This window comes from Heloderma suspectum, chromosome 1 (genome assembly GCF_057233095.1).
Source record: "Heloderma suspectum isolate Gila_16-S chromosome 1, 16-S_ref, whole genome shotgun sequence".
In the NCBI taxonomy this organism is placed as follows: Eukaryota; Metazoa; Chordata; class Lepidosauria; order Squamata; family Helodermatidae; genus Heloderma; species Heloderma suspectum.
Genome location: NC_139458.1, coordinates 165,339,041 through 165,360,878, shown reverse-complemented (window position 1 = coordinate 165,360,878; position 21,838 = coordinate 165,339,041). Strand labels below are relative to the sequence as shown.

General features: G+C 44.6%; 1 protein-coding gene across 1 annotated transcript in view; it reads left to right on the top strand.

The window, feature by feature from the left end:
• The first annotated feature begins 2,807 nt into the window (after positions 1–2,807).
• LOC146358384 (von Willebrand factor D and EGF domain-containing protein-like) overlaps positions 2,808–21,838 on the top strand; it is a 431,792-nt gene continuing 412,761 nt past the window's right edge. The window contains 1 exon segment of the mRNA XM_084809588.1: positions 2,808–2,907. Coding sequence (XP_084665714.1) covers positions 2,811–2,907 — 97 coding nt within the window. The 5' untranslated portion in view covers positions 2,808–2,810.

Genomic DNA, 21,838 nt, shown 5'->3' with positions numbered 1-21,838 from the left:
AAGGCCCAACTGAGGGGAAGGCCTGACACTGCCAACACTGCTTCTCTTAGCAAGCTGTCATTGCCTAACTGACACAATGTCTGAGCTGTGGTAGAACTGCTTCAGCATAACAGTCCAGGTAATGCATGCATACACCACATGATAGAAGCAATACGTGTGGGAGGGCCAACTAATGCAGTTACTTTGTGTCCCTCCCATTCCCACCCTGCCAGTCTTCATGGATTAGCTAAGAAGGTGAGGCTGGGAAGGGTGTGCATGTGTTTGTGAAGATGGTGTGTGTGTGTGTGTGTGTGTGTGTGTAAAAATGTCGAGGGGGGCATGCATGCCAGCAGTAGCTCCACCCATCTTGGGTAGCGGCCCTGACAACTGCTAGCTTGTTGCCCCCAACAGCCTTCCCCAGGACCAATTCAGTCTCAGGCCAAAAATGGTCCCCCATCCCTGCCTTATCACGGCTGCTTCTATATACACCACCATTTAAAACAAGGGTGAGCAACAGCCCTCACTTCCCCCTGCCATCTCCAGTAGGGCTGTGTACTGCTTCAGCCTGAAGCCTGAGTCGAAGCAGGCCACTTTAGGCCCCTTCTGAGACAAAGCAACCTGAAGCGGGTCAGGGGCTCTCCCAAGTGCTTCACTGCTTTGACACCCCAGCCCAGCCACACTGGAGCCTCCAGCTCCTTACCTGAGCCATCACCATCATTGTCGCCATGCCACTGTCTCTGCCACCTCCATTTTTTTAAAATGGCAACTCCCTGAAGCAAAAGCCAGCACACGTCCAGGGCTCAGGAACAGGCAGCAGCAGTGATGACGTTGGAGGAGGTGGCCCAGATAAGGAGCTGGGGGGTTGTGCAGGGGTGTCAGGTGTGGGGGGAAAGCAGGATTCAGCCATCTGAATCCCACTTCAGGTTTTGACTTCCAATCGGCCACTCCTGATACCCAGCTAACAGCACATCTACTGATGAGGGCGGACACTGAAATGTTTAGCTTAATTTTTTCTTTAATCCACAGTGGATCCAGGGCCTCCTTGTTGCTTTGCTGTTGTGCTGCTTCACACCAACCCCTCTCCAACCCACACACACTTAACATTCAAGCTGTATTCACATTTCAGATAAGAGAGAAGATCTAACCACCAGTGGGTTGGATCAAAAGGTTGTGCAAATGGAAGGCCTAATGAGAAATGAGGGGGTCCCACCTTTGTGGAACTGAGCAGCCTCTCCATGGGCACATGTGCCTCCACCTAAATTTGGGCAAATCGTTTTCGTCCTCCAGCTCCTCATGACGCAGGGCAGTATTCAAGCTGACGCAAGCACTAACGCAAATGACATTGCGCTAGCTTAAGTGGCCACTAGCGCAATCCCAGCAGTGATAGCTGGTGTGACAGGTTTTCTGGGGAAATAGCTGTTACTGTTGCGCTAGAGACTGCTCACACTAGAGCAACCCAATTGACACTAGCACTACTGTCCATTTGAATACTGTCCACAGCCTGCGCTTAGGGTGGGCCTGTGTTCTACTTTACAGAGGATGGCCCTCTATTTGAAAGTGTTCTTTGTTTGAAGGACTGTCCAGACCAAGTCTAGTTTAAGGCTAAAGAACTATAAGAAGGTTGAGGAGGGGCCTTTTGGTTGCCCATCAACAGAGAGCAAAGCAGACTGAGCAGGTACACAGGTCCCCTGGTCACAACATTCACCGCTATGATAAGATCTGTTGTTTTTCTAATAAATTATAGTAATGTTTGCTATATTTGCATTTCTCCCTATAGATGTTAGCATATCCAAATTTTATGCAAATCTGTGTTCTCTTTTTGTCTTCTTTTTTTTGTGACGCATTCCCTCATTTTTGGCAATGTGGTGGTGGCCATCCTCTATACACATTTCCAAAGGGTTCTCTGGCCCTCAGGAGGAGCCTTTTGGAGTGTGCAGCAGGTTGCATCATGGGGAAGAGAGAACAGGAGTACCCATTTTGTTGTGGGTGGCCTTCCATTCACAAAACTTTTGGATGCAACCTAGTGATATACAAACACACAATCACAAATAACACATTCTTTTAATCCTTCTAAAATAAATGACTGCTAAAGTTTCAATATCTGGCTGATGCATCAAGGTAGGCCTTCTGTTTTCATAACAAGACAGCATCTCTAATGTTATAAGGGAAGAACTCTTCTGTCAATTTGTGAGCAGACAATCACATAGCTCTTATATTAAGGCAGGAAGACATAAAAAATGCTCATTGTTGTTTGAAATGATTGTTTGCAGTAGCAAACCACAAAACAGACACAATTGCTGGAACACTGACACTAACATTAAAAATAAATTGGGAACACCGACAAATGAACAAGCTCCTAACGCTGAATATGAGCAAGATGTCTGTCTTACAATTTGGTTCCTTAAAAAAACACAAACAAAATATTTCAGTCTGATTAAGAGCATTTGTTTTATAATCCTAGTTTGCAAGTGGATTTGCTGGAAATGTCAGCATCAGGGAACATGGCATGGACTACAATGCTGTGTGTGTGTGTGTGTTTAAGGGTGTGTGAATCAGAGCAGCTGGACTGTGTGCAGCTGGACCGTGGGCTACATTCCTTGCTGATCAGGGCATGTGCTATAAATGTGTAGGTGGCCGGGAGAAGGGGGATTCCTACTGGAAAAGCTGAAATTGACAAAATACAGTCAATCCTACCTAGGAGAGAGAGTTAAAGGAAAATGAAGGGAAGCGCACAACTGAGCTGATATCTCTTCTGGCAAAGTTCAAGTCCTTTAAAAGAAAAAAGTTAATTCTTAACTGCAGATGTATGGATAAACTCATCGTGGGACAACATGCAGCAGCCCTTATGTCTCCACCTGCATTTCTTATTTGTTTTAGCCCTTGCTGGGAGTTCCTTGTTGAATTTTTGCACTGGGGCAACTGAACTAGGTAAGAATACTGAGCTTTTAACATTTGGTCATTAGCTGCGGGGGGGGGGAGGGGGTGTTAAACAGCCAAAGGAATGAACTGGGAAGGATGATGGGTTTGGAAGTCAACATCATGATTCAGAAACTATGTAAAAAAGGAAAAACAGTGTGGTGTAGTGGCAAGAGTGCTGGACTGGGAGCCGGGAGATCTGGGTTCTAGTCCCCACTCGCCCATGGAAGCTCACTGGGTGACTTTGGGCCAGTCACAGACTCTCAGCCCAACCCACCTCACAGGGTTGTTGTTGTGAGGATAAAATGGAGAGGAGGAGGATAATGTAAGCTGCCTTGGGTTCCTTGCAAGAGGAAAAAAGGCAGGGTATAAATGCAATAAATGCAATAAATAAATCCAATCCTAAATAAGTTGGAATTGGCATTGAAATGTAATAGTGTGAATTTTGAAGGATGCATGGTGTCAAGTTATCACTCTCACCTGATCCTTAACATGTTTATGTTCACCAGTCTAATTTGTTTCAACTGAAACTTCTTACAAATATTCTTAGACTTGAAGTTTTAGAGTATCTTTTTTCTCTTTAAAAGTAGATAAACTAAAAAAACTAAAAAATGCAAATCTTCTAGAAATGTCCATAAGGGAAAAAGTTAGATACAAGAAAGTATCTAAATTGAGATTAATTGTTAAAAAAAGTTTAAAACATTTAAAATAGGTTTGTAAGATGAAAAGTGTATATTGTGCATTACAGGAATGTAGTTGAGTTAATGGATCATTTAGTAATATACACATTCTTATTACCTGGCAGGAAAGTATTTGTTGTGAGGATGGTGGTGTTAGTGTTGATAATAAATGAAGTATGAAATTATCTAATAATAGGATACAGATTTTAGATACACAGCAAAGGTACAGCTATTTAAAAGTATGAATATAATGGGGGATGATAACGCAGAGTGGAATACATCAGCTAATATTAATCGTTTGATAGCAAATTGTTAAATGGGCTACGTATTATAGGAAGGGCCAGAAGGTAAAAAAACAAACAAACAAACCCTCTGCATAGTAGAGGGCATGGGAGTACAGAACACTGTTAGAGTGTTCTATACACTCTTTATATGTATGTGTCAGTAGGCTTCTACATGTGCATTCACCTTTCTGGGTGGATAATTGTGCATGCATAATTTTTCACTGTGATTTAGCTGTCAGTGTTGTGCATATATAGACTTTTTAGTTAATGACTCATAACACAGATCAGGTGTTTGGAGATGTGGGCAGGGGGCCTGGTGGATATAGTTTCCCAGGCTTTCTGTTAAAAAAAAAATAAAAAATGATCAGAGTGATTGCAGATTATCTAAGCCTTCCATAGTTGGCTTGGGTTACATGAGAGCAAATCTTCTTCTTGTACTTTTTCTGAAAGTAAGTTGTGCAGAGCTTAGACTTCTGTTGGTTTCAAAAGTGATCATTGGGCAGCATTCATTAGGCATATATAGAGAAGGAGGCATTTAAAACTCCCTTCGTTTAATATCAAAGGATCACCAAGCAAAGTTTGCAGGGCTAGAAACAAGGCAACCCACCATATCTTCTTGATCTTCAAACAGTGTCAGTAATTTCTAATCCCTTTTGAGGGGGTATACGTATACTTATAAGAGTATAAGTGATTATTTATCTGATCGAAAATACTTTGCATCAAGGAGAAATGACTTTTTAATTCCTGAAGGAAACTGATGCAGGGGTAATATTTATAGCCATTGAAACATTTGCATTATGCCAGTGATGGAATCATAGAATCATAGAATAGTAGGGTTGGAAGGGGCCTACAAGGCCATCGAGTCCAACCCCCTGCTCAATGCAGGACTCCAAGTCAGAGCATCCCTGACAGATGGCTGTCCAGCCTCGTTTTGAATGCCTCCAGTGTGGGAGAGCCCACCACCTCCCTAGGGAATTGGTTCCATTGTCGTATTGCTCTAACAGTCAGGAAGTTTTCCTGATGTTCAGCCGGAATCTGGCTTCCTGTCACTTGAGCTCATTATTCCGTATCCTGCACTCTGGGATGATGAGAAGAGATCCTGGCCTTCCTCTCTGTGACAACCTTTCAAGTACTTGAAGAGTGCTATCATATCTCCCCTCAGTCTTCTCTTCTCAAGGCTAAAGATGCCCAGTTCTTTCAGTCTCTCTTCATAGGGCTTTGTTTCCAGTCCCCTGATCATCTTTGTTACCCTCCTCTGAACCCTCTCCAGCTTGTCTGCATCCTTCTTAAGAGGTGAGCATTATGAAACCATTATGAAAGAGGTCATTGTCCTCCTTTCTTCCTATTTCTGGCTGCATATTCCACTCAAATGAAATTGCGCTGAAGGAGTTTACATTGTGGCAGATTGTGCTGTGACATTATGAAGTTATTAACAAAACCATATGCTGTTTGCTTTTATATTCTGGCAATAACAAATCTGCTAACTCCACTCCACTGCAATTCGGGGAAGAGCAACCAAGTATCTGTTGAAAGATGCCTCATTAAGGAAAAGAGAAACTCTTAAAGATCAGGGAAGAACTTTCTCTTTGTGATTTTCTTCAACAATGTTTACAAGGCTAGATCTCAGTAGTGATTAAGGAAACTCACATTATATTTGTGCTTTCATGTGCAAGAAGAAGAAACATGAAAGCGTTACCAACAGTGTTTGTAGCTACTTTTTGTAGTTAGTTATTGCTTGAATTAAGCAATAGGCACAATAATAAAAGCTACTAGTGATTCAGCAAAGAACACTGAACCAAGCATAGATACATACATACATTCTCTCTCTCTCTCTCTCTCTCTTTCTCTCTCTCTCATGCACACGCATGCACGCGTGCGCACACACACACACATGTATCTTTGGACAGATGTACAAGTAAACATTTCTGACTGCTGAGCCATGGGTAAACAATTAGAAGGAAGGTGTAGGATCAGTTGTTCCTTGCCTCCATTCTGAAGTCCTAATTTCCCTGCCTTTCATCTGTCAACCATAAATTACACCGTGGCAAAGCATTACATTAGTGCTGGTGAATATTTCCAATGGATTTCACCTAAACCAAAATTTGAAATTAATTTGGAGGTTCTTCTTCAGGAAAGCATCTGAAGAATTCTGAAGAAAGCCAAAAGAGTTTTGATGAGACTAGGAGTGGGAGTGGGATTCGGATTAGGTGAAATAGGGGTATTGCAATCTTCTGCAATAAACAGATTAACAGATAATAGCGCAATCCTATGTATATTTAGACAGAAAAAGTCCTACAACTCCCAGCATTCCCCAGCCAGACATACTGGGAGTTGTAGGACATTTTCTGTCTAAACATGCATAGGATTGAGCCCTAAGGGAGCAATCTGATGGCTGCCAGACAGCGGTTAGACGGCGATAGGATATGCGTGGTTCAGGGAACAGACCTCGGAGCCTGCACTTCAAGGTCGATTCCTGGAAAAGCAGCCTCCCCTCATGTCAGAAGATGAGTGTGGAGCAGCTGAAAAGGGGTGGGGCTGGGGGCGTTCCAGGGTGGGGAGAGCAGATCTGCCTGTGTACAGCAGCCTCCTCTCCCATTTGCCCCCCCACTGCTAGACAGCCGAAAACAGCTGTCTAGCAGATAAAGTAGGGCAGGAGAGGTGCAGAGGGAACAATCCCCCCCCCCCCGTGCTTCTCCTGCCTTGCTTTGGATAGGCGGTCGCCTCTGAGTTCGGAGGCAGCTGCCTATCTAGGATTGTGCCCTAAGTGACCTAAATGACAATCTGATTCAATGGCAAGATTATATTTGTGTGCCTTTCAGACAAGGACTGAACTTGCACTGATTTTACAGCTTTGGATTGCATCTATCTGTCTGTCTTTCACAGGAAGTTCTTCCATTTATTTAAGAGCTTTGTATTACATTTTGTACAAAAAACCTGGAGACAAAAAGTGCCAGAAACACACTCCTTTCCTCCCTCACAGTTCAAAAATTTGCTTGTACAATGAGATCAGTATGCTGATATGTTTTCTGGTTTTTTCATAGTTTCAATTTTGGCTGAGTATTGTAAAAAATGATATTTTTCAAAGTTCAAATGTGACTTTTTATTCTTTTAATGGAGAATGGTTTAGTTGGGGTATTTGTTTGTTTTTTAAAGTATAGGAAACCATATGGTATTGCTAACCTTAAAAACATATAACCTTTGTTTAACAGTATATGTGTATCTTTGTGAGATCATAGAAACCAAAATGTTGACAGTAAGATTTGACAGATGTGCCTTTTGGATTTCTCAGTGAAATTTGCTTGTAATTTTGAAAAGTTATAAGAGTTTAAAATGTGTTTTGTGATGTCTGTTGAATCTTGTTTACTGATTCAGGGTCAACATAAGTACTGATGACATATAAGAGATTTATTAACAAGATTATATGTTGCTCCTTGACAGTGCTCTTAAGCAAAGGCCTTCATTAATGTTCCTCCGAATTTGAGGGACAAGGGAGTCTGGAGTCTGGGCTGAAATTAAGGGGATGGTGCACAATTAATTCACTGTGCCTAAATACAACACACGTGTAGGGATGTTGGAGAAATCTGCAATGGATTCAAATGAGTTTGGATTTCTATGAATCTCACCCATGGATTTGCAGCAGATTCAGACTTGGAGTTGTGTGGATTCTGTGGACTTACAGATTGGAGAATTCCTCCACGGACTCCAGTGAGGCTGGATTCTAATGAATCCGGCCCCCGGGAATCTGTGGAGGAATGGCCTCACCCCCCCACCATTCCCCCCCCCTCCCGCAATGGACCTATCTGCCGGCAGATGCGGCAGCAGCAGCTCTGGTGGTGGCTCCAGGTCGTCTTCTGGGCTGCTGCAGCTGCAAATGGCAGCCGTCGTGGCGGCCACCATTTGCGTCCCTGCTGTAGTCATGATAGGCTACGTAAATATTTATGTAGCCTATCATGGCTAAAGCAGGGACACAAATGGTGTAGGGGACGCCATTTGCGTCCCTGCTGTAGCCGTGATAGGCTACGGAAATATATATATATAACCTATCATGGCCTAGCATAGGGACGCAAATGGCATCCCCTACGCAGGACGTCATTTGCGTCCGCAGCAGCCCGGCAGCGGATAGGGGCCCTGCCGTGGATTGGCCCAGCCGGCAGTTCAGCGGACTGGCTGCGGAGCAGAGCCCGCTGGGCAGAATTCTGGGGGGGAGGATCAGATCGCCTCCCTCCCCGTCGAGGATTCAAGGGGGAGGACCAGATCGCCTCCTCCCCCATGGAACCCAGCGGAGCCAGGTAAGTGGGGTTTCATACACCCCTACTTACATATATGTTTTTTAAAAAAACCTTTCTGATAATTGTATGCAATTTTTGTTGTACAAAAATATGAAGAAGAAAAAAACACTGACTAAAAATGTGTGCTTTCCCCAATCAGCTAAAATACAAAATCTGGATTTAGGGGGGTAATGTGCATTTGTCATTTGGGGGTGGTGGTATTTGCATTAACTAATGCACAGTAGCACTAATGTGCATTAGTTAATGTGGAAGAGTGCACTGGAGCTCATGCAAATTAGTGCAAGTAGAACATAATTCTCCTACAAAAAAATCCGATTCTGTCAGTGAGTGGATAACAGATTGAAAGATGTCTGACAATCCATTAAACACAGGTGGAATGGATTTAACAACATCTGTACATCTCTACACATGTGTGATCATTATATATATGTGTGTATGTGTGTGTACATTTGTGTATATGTGTGTGTACGTGTGTGTGTGTGTGTGTATATATATATAAACAACAACAAATACAAATATTGTCCACCACAGTGTCCTTAGAAAAATCTTATATTCTGGTCCTATCGGCTGAGGTGATGGCTCTTAGAGTCTATCTAGCACAAGAGCCTTACAGCTGGCCTGAGATAACTCATTCTCAGTGGAGCTAGTGAATGACTCCAGCACATTTACACCAGGCCTAGCATGATGCAGTTGTGCTATGCAAGAAGAACCAGTGCATCACTGTCAAGGGGTGGCAGGGCCAAGGCATGGAGGGAAGCAGAAGAAAGAATCACAAAAACCTTGTGGCTTAATTTCCTTTGGGCTGCTTTAGATTTCTGAAAGCCATGATGGTGAGTGCAAATTGTGGAAGCCATTTTTTACAGTAAGGAATGTTTTCTTTGTAATGGGGAAAAACCGTCCGCTTGAGAACACAAGCAACATTTTTGTACATCCCTAGTCCTGTGGCATGATGGTGGTGGTGATGGTGAGGTGGGGGAGAACTGCTGTTTGTCAAGCACAAGCCAAGCCCTTCTTGAATGCACAGAACTAGTTCTTTGGTTCCTGTTCATAGTGATCCTTGATAAAGGCTTGCCAATGGGTTGCCAGCGCCACCAAATTTGCTCAGTATTGTTGAATGTGTTTTATCAGAGATTTACAAATATAATCCTAAGCAATAGGCACTTGTGTTTGCATGGTTGAGTATTTTCACTGCTGTTTTGAAAAGCGCTTTTGTATGCTGAGCTCTCATGCGAGATTTGTTTAGTGGAACCCTGTTCTCATACACTCTTTTCTGACACATCGTCTCTCTTTGATTAGCCTGACTCCCATTACTTTGATTGCTCTATTCATGGCACCATGACATCTTACGAGAATGATGAGGGAATATTCTTAAAACAGCAAGAAGAAAATTGGTTGCCTAATATAGTATCAACAGAACTGTAGAAAGGCATACGTCTTTTCCTTGTGCTATTTATGTTTATTCGTTGATTGACTGCTGAGTATATTTTGCTTCCTTTGTTTGGTACAGAGAGCAGCACCTGTGGATTGGACAGCAATTTATCTGTAGGCTTCATTGATATGATGCATCTTCCATGCTGGCAAGTGCATTTATATTTCGATAGCCTCTTGACAGCTTGGTTTGTTGGCAATCCCAGTGCAGGTTCCCATAAGTGCTGTTAACACCTCATCAATTCAATGACTCTCAAAATCATGCTGCTCTTCTCGTGAACTAGTAAACACCTACAACTTTTGTAGGACATTATTTATATCCTATAGATTTGCAATATGTGATGGAGCTGCTTATCCCCTTTAGATCCTAGTAGGGATGGCGGAGAATTCCACCACGGATTCCAGTGAGGCCAAATGCGCTGGCATTCGGCCCCCTGGAATCCATGGCGGAATGGCCTCTTGCCCCCCCGCCCGCCCTGTGGAACCCCCAGGATGGCATGTACCTGGGGTGGGGGTGGCGGCAGCTTCAGCAGCAGGTGCAGCGGCAGCGGTGCGGCGGCAGCGCAGCAGTGGCAGCGGAAGTTGTGGCGGTGGTGAGGGCGGCAGGTGCGGTGGCGGGGGTGGAGGCAAGGGCGGTGGCGGGGGCAGCAGGTGCGGCGGCGGGGTAAGCAGGGGGGCGGGGGCGGTGGGGGCAGGGGCGGCTGGTCTCCTGGCCAGCCATGGCTGGGCACAGCATACGCAAATGGTGGCAGCTACAGTGGCTGCCATTTGCATTCGCTATTTTTAGCCGTTCTAGCCTACGTAAATATTTACTTAGGCTAGAACAGCTAAAAATAACAAAAGCAAATGGCGGCCGCCGTAGCCGCCTCCATTTGCGGTTAAGTACAGGGACGCAAATGGCGGTGGCTACAGCCGCCGCCATTTGTTTCCCTGTTGCCCAGCGGCCGGATGTCCAGCTGCCGGCAGAGCCGGCCGGCGGCTCTGCAGAATCCCCGTGGAGTGGAGCCGGCCAGGCAGGATTCCGGGGGGAGGGACGGAGCACCTCCCCCCCCACCGTGAAGCAGATCTGTGAAACGGTAAGTGACTTTCGTACATCCATAGATCCTTGGGCAACATCTATCCTGAAATGGTGGAATACCCCCCACCCCCACATTTTGCCTGTTATATTTTAATACTCACAGGGCTTGTTCATGCAGGCATATTGTCACTTGATGGCTGAAATATTAAATGATCACTTGCCTTGCCTGATGGAAACTGAATGGGTCATCGTGATTATAGTTATAGCACCGCAGACAGAACTTTCACATTACCTCAGTACAATGCATATGGAATGCTTCTTACAGAGCCAGTTCACACATTCATCAAAGCAGTTTCACACATGCACATATATCACTTGATGTCAGTACAATTAATCACTGTGCATTTGGTGACTGGCAGCTGAATATATGAACTGGCCCAATTAACCAGTATTTTGTGTGAAGAATACAAACGTTCAGTCTGTTGTGTTTGGTCTGTGATTGCACATTCACACATGCAAGTTATCACTGGATGCTGTAGTCAAGTAATAAACATCCATGTGAACAAGTAATCTAAGGTGGGCAACAGCAGTAAAAAAAATAAAATAAATAAATCCAGCTGCTTTACATTCTTCCAGGACTATAGTGCCACAAATTTCAAAGGCATTTGCGATACAGGGAGGGAGTGCGTGAAGGAGAAGACTCCCATATTATCAGTATCGCACTATTTCAGTATGGTTGTAAGCTTGACTTTCACATAGAGGAAGAGGGAGGCAGGTTAAGCTAAAACCAGGGCCCTGCTACCTGGACTGCCGTTTTCTTGCCACAGGGGCCATCTAACACCAACTGCCATGTGGGAAAGAACAACAGACGCTAGTTCCTACCCAAGTGGAGCTGGCTGTATTTATTTTGCGTTGTTCTTGGCATTATCTATTATGTTTATAAATGTTGCTTTGCATAAAGCAAATACTGCTTTGAGGACTGTAGTTGAAAAGCAGACTAAAAATTGACTAAATAAATAGCTCGCTATTTTTGCATCTGTCAGTGGTGACCTACTCTGTCGGTTTCATTAGATATAGGGCTAAACTACAGGTTCTGCTCATCATGTAGCTGTAGCTATTTGTCTTTACTTCAGTGTAACTGTGTGTGGTCACAGTTCAGATCAGGACCATTGTTCCAAAAGATTAATCCTCCCCCCACACACACCTGTTTTTTTCCCTAATATTCCACCCCACTACATTGACTCCGAAATCGAAATTGGGAATAAGTATGGATCCAATACATGGTTCTTATGGTTGCACCCACAGGCTGGCACCCAAAGGATTATGGGTCTGCCACAGATCTGGTTTTAGTTCTTCCTCATATTTTGGGCATAAAAGCCCTCATGTGCAATAGCACATGTCACTCGTGCAAATATGGGAATTCTAAAACTAACTCACAATGAAACACAGAGAATATGCAGTCTTAGCATCTCCACATACCATCCCTTTGAGCATGTTAAACAGGACTCTCTGTATCATGACTACAGCTGATGAAAACCATATTGAAAGTATTAGTCGCTTTGAGGCAACCTATAAATATCTTCCCTTCTGTAGAAAGTTATATGCTGTGCTGCCACTTTTCCTCCTCCACATCTCTATCTCTTTTTAATAGTGAATTCATATATAGTTATTGCGGGGGGGGGGGGGAGAGAAGATCAACAACCTTCAGTTATGCCTATCCATATCCAATCACAATATCCATTGTTAATTAGCATTTCTTGTTCTCCTTTGCTTATTACCCATGTCCTTTGCATGAGCATGTGGGCATTTTTACCTTATTAACACTTCAAACAAAAGTGCAGTATTAATCTTTTGTTTCAAAGTACTGCCATTATTTCTGCCTGAAGGCTGAACTTACAGAGAGAATGTTCAACATCCCCTTAATGTCAGGTTTCCCAGTGGGGAGGGTGGGACAAAGAGAAACTCCTCCAAGCCTCTTACATATATCATAACTAAGAGAGAATGTGACTGCAGAGTGCTTTTTGTATTTTTTACAAAGCCTAATGTTCTAGGTAGGCATTTTTTTCTTTGCACCTTAGAAATGTCATTAGAAGCTTCTCATTTATTTCAACTGCATTTGCATAATGTTCTTATTTCAAGATTGAGTCCATAAGTACGGACAGATGTCCAGTGTCATTAAAAAGGTAAAGGTGTCCCCAACCAGTCGTGTCCGACTCTAGGGTGCGGTGCTCATCCCCGTTTCTCAGCCGAAGAGCCAGCGCTGTCCGAAGACGCTTCCGTGGTCATGTGGCCGGCATGACTGAACACCGAGGTGCACGGAACGCTGTCACCTTTCCCGCCGAGGCGGGACCTATTTATCTACTTGCAATTTCTTGCTTTCGAACTGCAAGGTTGGCAGGAGCTGGGACTGAAGACAGGAGCTCACTCCGTCACGCAGCACAGTGTCATTAATCAAGCTTTATTGTAGGAAACTTTGACCTAAATAACTGCAACTGTTTATTTGTATTCAAAGGGGAAATAATAACACATTTCCACCAATTGTGCTTCCTTTAACTGCTCCCCATATGTCTTTTTGAACTTGAAAGAGTTTAAGACTAAACTATAAGGACTTGGGGGTGTGGGGTGGTGGTGGCATGGCACATTCTGAAAAGCTACATAATAGAAGGAAATCAGGCACATGAGTAGAATGCACATGCACGCATGATCCTTCAGATCCCAGCCTCAGTTATTGGCAGCCTGATCCATGCATAAAGCAAAACCTTATGACTAAAACATTTGGCACCTTGCTCAGTTCTGCTTCAATGGGCCACATAACGTGTATAGTGCCCATAGTTTTCAATCCAATAAAATTGAATTAAAGGCAGTCAGATAGCTTTTAGGCTAACATATATGGCGGGGGTGGTGGGATTGACACTGGCCCCCAGCCACAACAGTGCTGTCCTCAGTCAGCATTCCTAAGCTCATGTACAATACGCCATTGCTGAAATGATTCAAATGAAAGTTAAAACACTTGAATGCATTCCTATGATGGAGATTGAGCAAAGAGCAAAAAATCATAGCCTCTAAACAGATTTGGGATCCTTAAGCCCAATTCTAGGCCCTCTGCCAGCAGGATGCCAGGTCATGCAACCAAGCCTTTTCAAATACCTAATCCCACAGAGAAAGGGACATTTCTCTTCCCTAACTATAATTGAGCCCCAAAGCCAAACCTATTGATATTCTGGATCAGCATTAGTCACAACAAATCATCAGTGCAAAAACATGGTTACATAGCCCCCAAGACACTGAAAGATGATTTAACTAGATATTTTAATGACAATTCATAATATTTGTAATACTACAGGAAAGGACAAGCCTCTCTTTCCTATTTTATTGGATGTTATGCTGTGTTCAGGATGGAGCCTGCCAGTCCAACTAGCCTCTGTGTTAAGCACACAGAGGCACTGCATATTTGGGCTCCCTCGTTGATCTCAATGAGCAATACACAAGAAAAGGGATGCCAAGTCAACTGTCCCTGTTGCTAAAATGAACATTAAAGCACTTGAACACGTTAGATGCTGATGCCAACAACAAATATCTAGATCAATATGAATGGGTATAGACCAGGCCCGAACAAATCATGATGCAGCAAAAGAAACATAGCCCCTCAGCTTTGTGGGGTAGCCTATCAAACTCAATACATTCCTTGTTTTGGCCACCTTCCTGGGATTACATGAACAGGTGGATTGTCAATCACCAGGCAGCCCACAAAAAACACAGATGGTGCACTGTGTTTGACTTGGTGGTGCAGGGGTGATGCAAATTTATGCATAAGATAAACTTGCCCTCTATTCTTCTTCAGATGTATCAACGTGCATCTTTGTTTTTCTTCTTTTACACATCCGCTAATACATGACTCGTACAAAAATGTTGTCTTTATAAACCTGACGGGAAGAAATTAAGAATACACTTGGGATAAATGTAATCCCATAAATTATACTCTTCTCAAATGCTCAGTGTTTTCCGTAGGACTTTCCTGGTTGCCCCAGCTAGAAAATTAAAATTCACAGATTGAAATTTATTCAGTAGCAGATGTTCTAATAATTATTGTTGAACCAAAAGTGCTAAATAGTTCCTCATTTCCTTGGGCAAATATTTCAAATCATTATACCAACTTAACAGTATGTTTTAATGAGTATGAGATGCTACACCCACAGTATCTATCTCAAAGCTTTACCATTCATCTCCTCTGATATTGTTTTCAGAACTAAATAATTCTTGCCTGTTATGAACTGGGAACTGAGAGAGCCAGCCAGATGTAGGGCAGAGCAAGATGTGGAAGGAAAACTTATGGCAGGGAAAAGGGTGTTGCAGTGGACACACACACTGCCCATTGAAAGAAGGACAGGATTAAAAGCCATGGCTCTTCAGAGAGCAGCAGTACGGTGGGAAACTCAGTGTGAAAGGGGTGAGTGGACTGGGCTGGGCTAGAGACAGACACAGTGATCACATAGCTGGAGAGGGGGGAGACAGGTGGGGGGAGGGGGAAATGGACAGGCTGGGGAAAGGGGGGAGAAGGACAGGGTGGCGGCAGCAGTGGGAGGAGGGAGAAAGATGTGGTGGTGACAGTGGTGGGTGGCGGCTGCTAAAATAGAGCTTGGAATGGTCCTCAGCCCATAAAAGTTGAGGTCAAGCATGGCCTTGGAAATGTCTCCATCCTGTGTCAGGACTGATCATGCAAGTGTGGAGAACTCCAGTATGTCAAGGCATTACTGTTCCCCACTACCCCCTGCAGCCTGGAGGCTCAGCTGAGAGAAGATAGTGTGGAAGTTTAACATGGTTTGGGCAAGGGCATTCCAAAGCAACTTTTTGGTGGGCATAGGTAGCTCTATTTGGAGTGATAGATAACCCCCATCCATGTGACTGGAAGTGGCTTCTCCTCACACAGCAGAACCTTTGGATCTAAGGCATGGCATGGTAGGGAGTGATGCCATCAGCCCTCAAGGAGGCAGTGATAAGACCGCTCTTAAAGAAGCCTTCCTTGGATCCTCAAGTTCTGAACAACTTTCGCCCAGTCTCAAATCTGCCATTTTGGGGCAAGGTGATTGAGCAGATGGTGGCGGTGCAGTTGAAGGCACACTTGGAAGAAACTGATTATCTAGACCCATTTCAGTCAGGCTTCAGGCTTGGGCATGGGACAGAAACGGCCTTGGTCGCCTTGGTAGATGATATGAGGAGGGCTCTGGATAGGGGTGAATGCTCCTTCCTTGTTCTCCTCGACCTCTCAGCGGCTTTTGATACCGTTGACCACGGTATCCTCCTGGACCGCCTGGAGGGGTTGGGCATTGGAGACACCATATTGCGGTGGTTCCTGTCCTTCCTCTCCGGCAGGTACCAGAGGGTAGCACTGGGAGAGGAGGTTTCGGACACGTGGCCACTCACTTGTGGGGTGCCACAGGGTTCCATCCTCTCCCCGATGCTATTTAACATCTATGTGAAGCCACTGGGGGCTATCATCAGGAGGTTTGGGGTGCAGTGTCATCAATATGCGGATGACACGCAGCTCTACCTCTCATTCAAATCTTCACCAAGGTTGGCCGTAGAATCCCTGTCCAAATGTCTGGAGACGGTGAGTGGCTGGATGGGGAGGAATAGGCTAAAGCTCAACCCTGACAAGACCGAGGTACTTTTGGTGGGAGACAAGAGGAGGCTAGGGGATGTTGACCTGGTGTTGAATGGGGTATGGCTACCCTTGAAAGACCAGGTCCACAGCCTGGGGGTCATTTTGGACTCCCAGCTGTCCATGGAGGCTCAGGTGTCAGCTGTGAGCCGGACAGCGCTGTATCAACTCCATCTGATACGGTGGCTGCGCCCCTTCCTTCCCAACCATCTGCTCCCATCGGTAGTACATGCCCTGGTCTCCTCTCATTTAGACTACTGTAATGCGCTCTACGTGGGGTTACCCTTGAAGAGGGTTCGGAAGCTGCAGCTGGTACAGAACGTGGCGGCTCACCTGATTAAAGGCAGCCGCCGGTGAGATCACATCACTCCAGTGCTGAAGGAGTTGCACTGGTTACCAGTTGTTTTTCGGGCCAAATTCAAGGTGTTGGTTTTGACCTTTAAAACCCTATATGGTTCTGGCCCAGCCTATCTTAAGGAGCGCCTCCAGCAGCACCAGCAGGCCGCTTAACAAGATCAGCCTCGGATGGCCTTCTCTCTGTCCCATCAGCCAGGACAGCTAGACTGGTGGGGATGAGGGATAGGGCCTTCTCTGTGGTGGCCCCCACTCTGTGGAACTCCCTCCCTAGGGAACTCCATCATGCCCCCTCTTTAATGAGCTTCCGTCATGCATTAAAAACGTGGCTGTTCAGGCAGGCATTTGGGGTGGGTTAGGGTATTTTATAAAATGTTTTTATTGTAGAATTTTATTGTTTTATTGTATGTTGTACATCGCCCAGAATGGCTAGGTGACCAGCCAGATGGGCGATTAATAAATTAAATAATAAATAAATAAATAAATGGTATACATGCCCATGTCCGTAAATAGTTTAATTAATGTGCAATTTGAATTCAACTTTAGCTCCATCTCTAATAGTACTAAAGATTCTTTGAAATAAATGCATTCAGGCTCTGCTGTCTAGACCAAAGACCTGGAGGGAGCTATCCTATGGCTGCTAGACAGTGGCTAGACGGCCATAGGAGATGCTGTTTTCCGGGAACCAACTACCCCACACTTCCGCACTGCCTTGGAGGCAGCGCAGAACAGCCCCATCCGCCATGCTCACAAGAGGAGTGCACAGGGGCTGGAAAGGGGTGTGGCTGGCAGCATTCTGAGACAGAGGGATCGTAGCTGCCTGCACGACACATCCTATGTGTCATACAGCAGCCTCCTTCCCCGCTCCGTGCTCCCGTGGCTACACAGCCGCAAATGGCTGTCTAGCCGAAAAAGCAGGGCAGGAGGAGCATGGAGGGAATGATCCCCTCTGTGCTTCTCCTATCCTTCTTTGCATAGGCAGTCACCTCCGAGTTCAGAGGCGGCCACCTATCTAAATAGGATTGAGCCCTAAGTAACCTATGCTGTGCTCCTGACAATTTGTTAAATCATCATAGTTTCTGAGCCAGCTCTACCAGACTAACAACATCCTGTTCTCTGGCAGGGATCGAGAGACAGAGCCTTACACCAGACTAAATTTACTAATTTTCTGTTGTTCCAGAGGATCCTATTCTCCAAACACATAAAATAGGTTCAGTTGTGTAGAGATATGTGTCCTAAGTGTGGTAACCATTGCTTTGTTGCCATTTTAGTTGTAGTCTGTAATGGCTAGATAGTTTAATTTCTTTCTAAGATGAAGACAGACTAAACTCTTTTAATTTTTTATTTCCATTCCAAATGTCTCTGAAGTATTGGCTGAAGTCCCTCTTCAACTTCATTAAATTTTCTCATTATCCTATCACTATCAGATTTATTTTAATAAACTGGATATGTGAAATAAATTTACCATGTCTTAGAGGAAGCAAAAGCCCTGGCTTAAGGGGTGTTGGATTCAGGAGAAATTTAATTCGAAAACCTTTCTGAAATCTAAAAACATTAGATTTATGTCCAATGACAATATCTTCATTTTTTGGACTTTTTAACAATGTAGAGCTACATAACTCCAGCATATACACCCCTAATTAGCAGAGGAAAACCCACTTGTGCCCACTCTCTAGACCAGTGCAAGATTTAAATTTATTTATTTATTTTGTTACATTTCTATCCCACCTTTCTTCCATCATGGAACTCAAGGTGGCTACATGGGGTTCCCAGGGGGTCTCCCCTCCAAGCACTGACTAGACCCAACCTGCTTAATAGCTTCAGCAAGGTGGCTGCCTCATGTGCCTTCAGACTATGCCCTGGGACCTGGGATTATGTCCTATTCTCTTAAATAGAGAAGACGGTATGCAGAGATGATTCCCTGAGCTCCTGACAGTCATTTGCTGGGCTGTCGGGAGCACAACTGTGCTGGGGAAGAGGGCATATGAAGGGAGTCATCTCCACACACCTTCTCCAGTACAATCTACAATGGTGGCCATAATTATGGCAGCATGGTAGGCAGTTTGGTGGCAGCAGGCTATACAGGAAGGCTCCAAGGACCACCCGCAGCTCATGGGCTGCTGGTTGCCTACATGTTCTCTAGATCCATTTTGGCATTGACACATGTGACACCCACTTTTCTAAATTGGGGAAATGATATGATTCTGGGAGTCATAACCAGACTTAGGGGTTGGATCCAGACCTAGTCATACTTAGAATAGACCGATTACAATTAGTGGGATTTAAGTTAGCAAAGAGTAACTTAGGTTCCAGTGATTTCAATCGGTTCCAAGTATGACTTTGTCAAGTATACACTTCAGCCAAGTATGACTGAAGTGTATACCTAAAAATGTAATGTGTGAATGAGACAAACAAGAGGCAAACTCTGTGACTAAGACTGGATCCAATCCCAAGACTGTAAATCAGTGTTCTGCAAACCTGTTTTCTCCCGTTTTCTGTATAATAATCATCTTGCCGTGCAGATTCAGAAACCTCAATATTAAACCATATTTGTAACTCCACCAAATTCAATGAAATTGTTTCACTAGGTAGTCCTTTAGCCTGGAGTTGGCTATCACCATAGCAATTAAGGCTGCAGTCCTATGCACACTTGGAAGTAAGCCCCATGGAACATAGTGAGACTTGCTACATACACTTGTGCAGGACTGTAATTCTGAAAAAAACGTAGACTGAATATAACAAAACATCTTGCCACTTTCTGCATATTTAGAATGCTGAAGTAGTCAAAGGTAAAACAAAACTTTATTTTTCTTGAATTTGCATGATTTACCATAAATTTGGGAGGGATTAAAATGTACAAAGAGAAATAATTTGAATTAATGTGCCTGAAGGTGTTTTCTAACTAGTCTTCTGTGTTATATACATTTTGTCAATTGAGACAGATAAATATTGCCTGTCTTTTCCTACTCTAGACCATCACAAAAAAAAATAGGTTTTTCAGGAGACAAGTCTATAATATGGCTCATATTTCAAGATAAATAAAACAACAGGAATAAGCTATTTATCAACATATGGCAACCCCTTGGCATTTCCTTATGGCTTTTGTTGAACAAAATAGTCTGTCACACTTGGACTCTACATACATTATTGATGATAAAGTCTTGCACAAAGTTGTTTTAATTGTGGTATGAGTATTTTTTTAAAGTATGTCTAACATTTATTTTATGTACTTGGAGAAAACACATTTTCAGTTGCAAGTTTTCTATATAACCTATGTAACTTTGAAGTGATCCATCATTCATTCATTAGGCTATATTTCTCTACAGAAACATAATACCAAAACAACCCCTCACTTTTTATCCTGACATTGCAAAATAGGGTGCTCAAGGGGAAAACAGTTATAAATCTGACACAAGTTCTTTAGGGGGATGGCATTAGCTTCGGCTGTTTAAGACAAAGACTGGGTTTGGATGATTGCAGAGGTGAAAGAAGCCATCGTGGTTTCGTCTCCCACCCCCGCATGTGTTGCGCGCATGACCATGATTTTCATAATTGCCTGCAATGCAGCTAGGGATGTACAAAAGTCACTTACCTTTTTGCGGATTGTGTTCGTGGTGGTGGGGGGAGGTGCTCCGTCCCTCCCCCTGGAATCCTCGATGGGGGAGGAGGCGATCTGGTCCTCTCCCCCAGAATCCTGCCTGGCCGGCTCCGCTCCACAGCTGGCCAGGCCTGTCCACAACCAGAGTTCCGCTCACGGACGGGCTGCTGCGGATGCAAATGGCGGCCGCCATAGCGCCCGCCATTTGCGTCCAGCCAGGCAGCCGTGATAGGCTATGTAAGTATTTATGTAGCCTATCACGGCTGGGCAAAAAAACAACAACAGCGTATGCAAATGGCGGTGGCTACGGCGGCCACCATTTGCGTTCCCTATTTTTCGCCGTTTTAGCCTATGTAAATATTTACATAGGCCATTACAGCGAAAAATAGGGAACGCAAATAGCGTAGTGGGCGCTATTTGCGTTCCTTCTCCCCCACACCGAAATAGCTTACATAAATATTTACATAGGCTAAAACGGCGGAAAAAAAGGAACGCAAATAGCACCCACTATGCTATTTGCGTTCCCCTTTTTTTCGCTGTAATAGCCTACGTAAATATTTACGTAGACTAAAACGGTGAAAAATAAGGAACGCAAATGGCAGCATTTGCGGCTGCTGTTTTTTGGTGGTTTTTTTGCTTGGCTTGCCGTGATAGGCTACGTAAATACTTACGTAGCCTATCACGGCAAAGACCAGGATGACAATGGCAGCCACGGCAGCTAGTCAAAAGACCAGCTGCCGCCGCCGCTACCGCTGGAGCCGCTGCCGGAGGTAAGGGTAAGCCTCGTCCCGGGGGGAATCTGCGGGGTGGGGGTGGGGGGGCAGGCCGTTCCACCATGGATTTCACCTCACTGAAATCCGTGGTGGAATTCTCCAACATCCCTAAATGCAGCACATGTTGCTGTATCATCCAAACCCGGTGCAGTGCGCAGTGGGGGTAGTTTCTTCCCACACCACAACCCATAGTTTGTAGTAGGGCTTGTGACATTGGTAAGAAGCCTCCCCCACTGCACACCAAACCAGGTTTGGATGACACTGCATTGTGGGTAATTATGGAACTCATGGTCATGTGTGTGGCATGCACAGGGGTGAGGAAGAAGCCACGATGGCTTCTTTCACCCCCACGATCACCTGATCATGGCCAATATTATATTTTCTTTCACAAAATGGCATTTGCATTGCTCATGGACAGGTCCATTGTGAGTGCGTGTGGCTTGGTACACATTGGGGGGCTTGAGGGGGAGCAGGGACTCGGCGGGTGTGGCTCTGGGATGTGGGCAGGAGGGAGTCCATCAGATTCCCAGATCCAGTTGGGCACTGGTTTTCACTTATTCATCTCTTAAACATCTACCTGCAAATGCGCTTGTATAGCACCACAGTACTGTGTAGTTTACAAATATATGGGTAGAGTAGATGGGAAGCAATCAGGCACGGAGGATGGTAGAGCTAGGCAAGTCCTGAAGCAGCATCTGTCCCACCTAGGGAAGGTGCCAGTGCCCAATTGCGTCTGGGAATCTGATGGACTCCCTCCTGCCCACATCCCAATGCAAGTGCCATTTTGTGAAAGAAAATGGCAATCACGAATATGCACACATCTAGTCTTACACAAAATGGTGCTGTGAATGGCTGATATA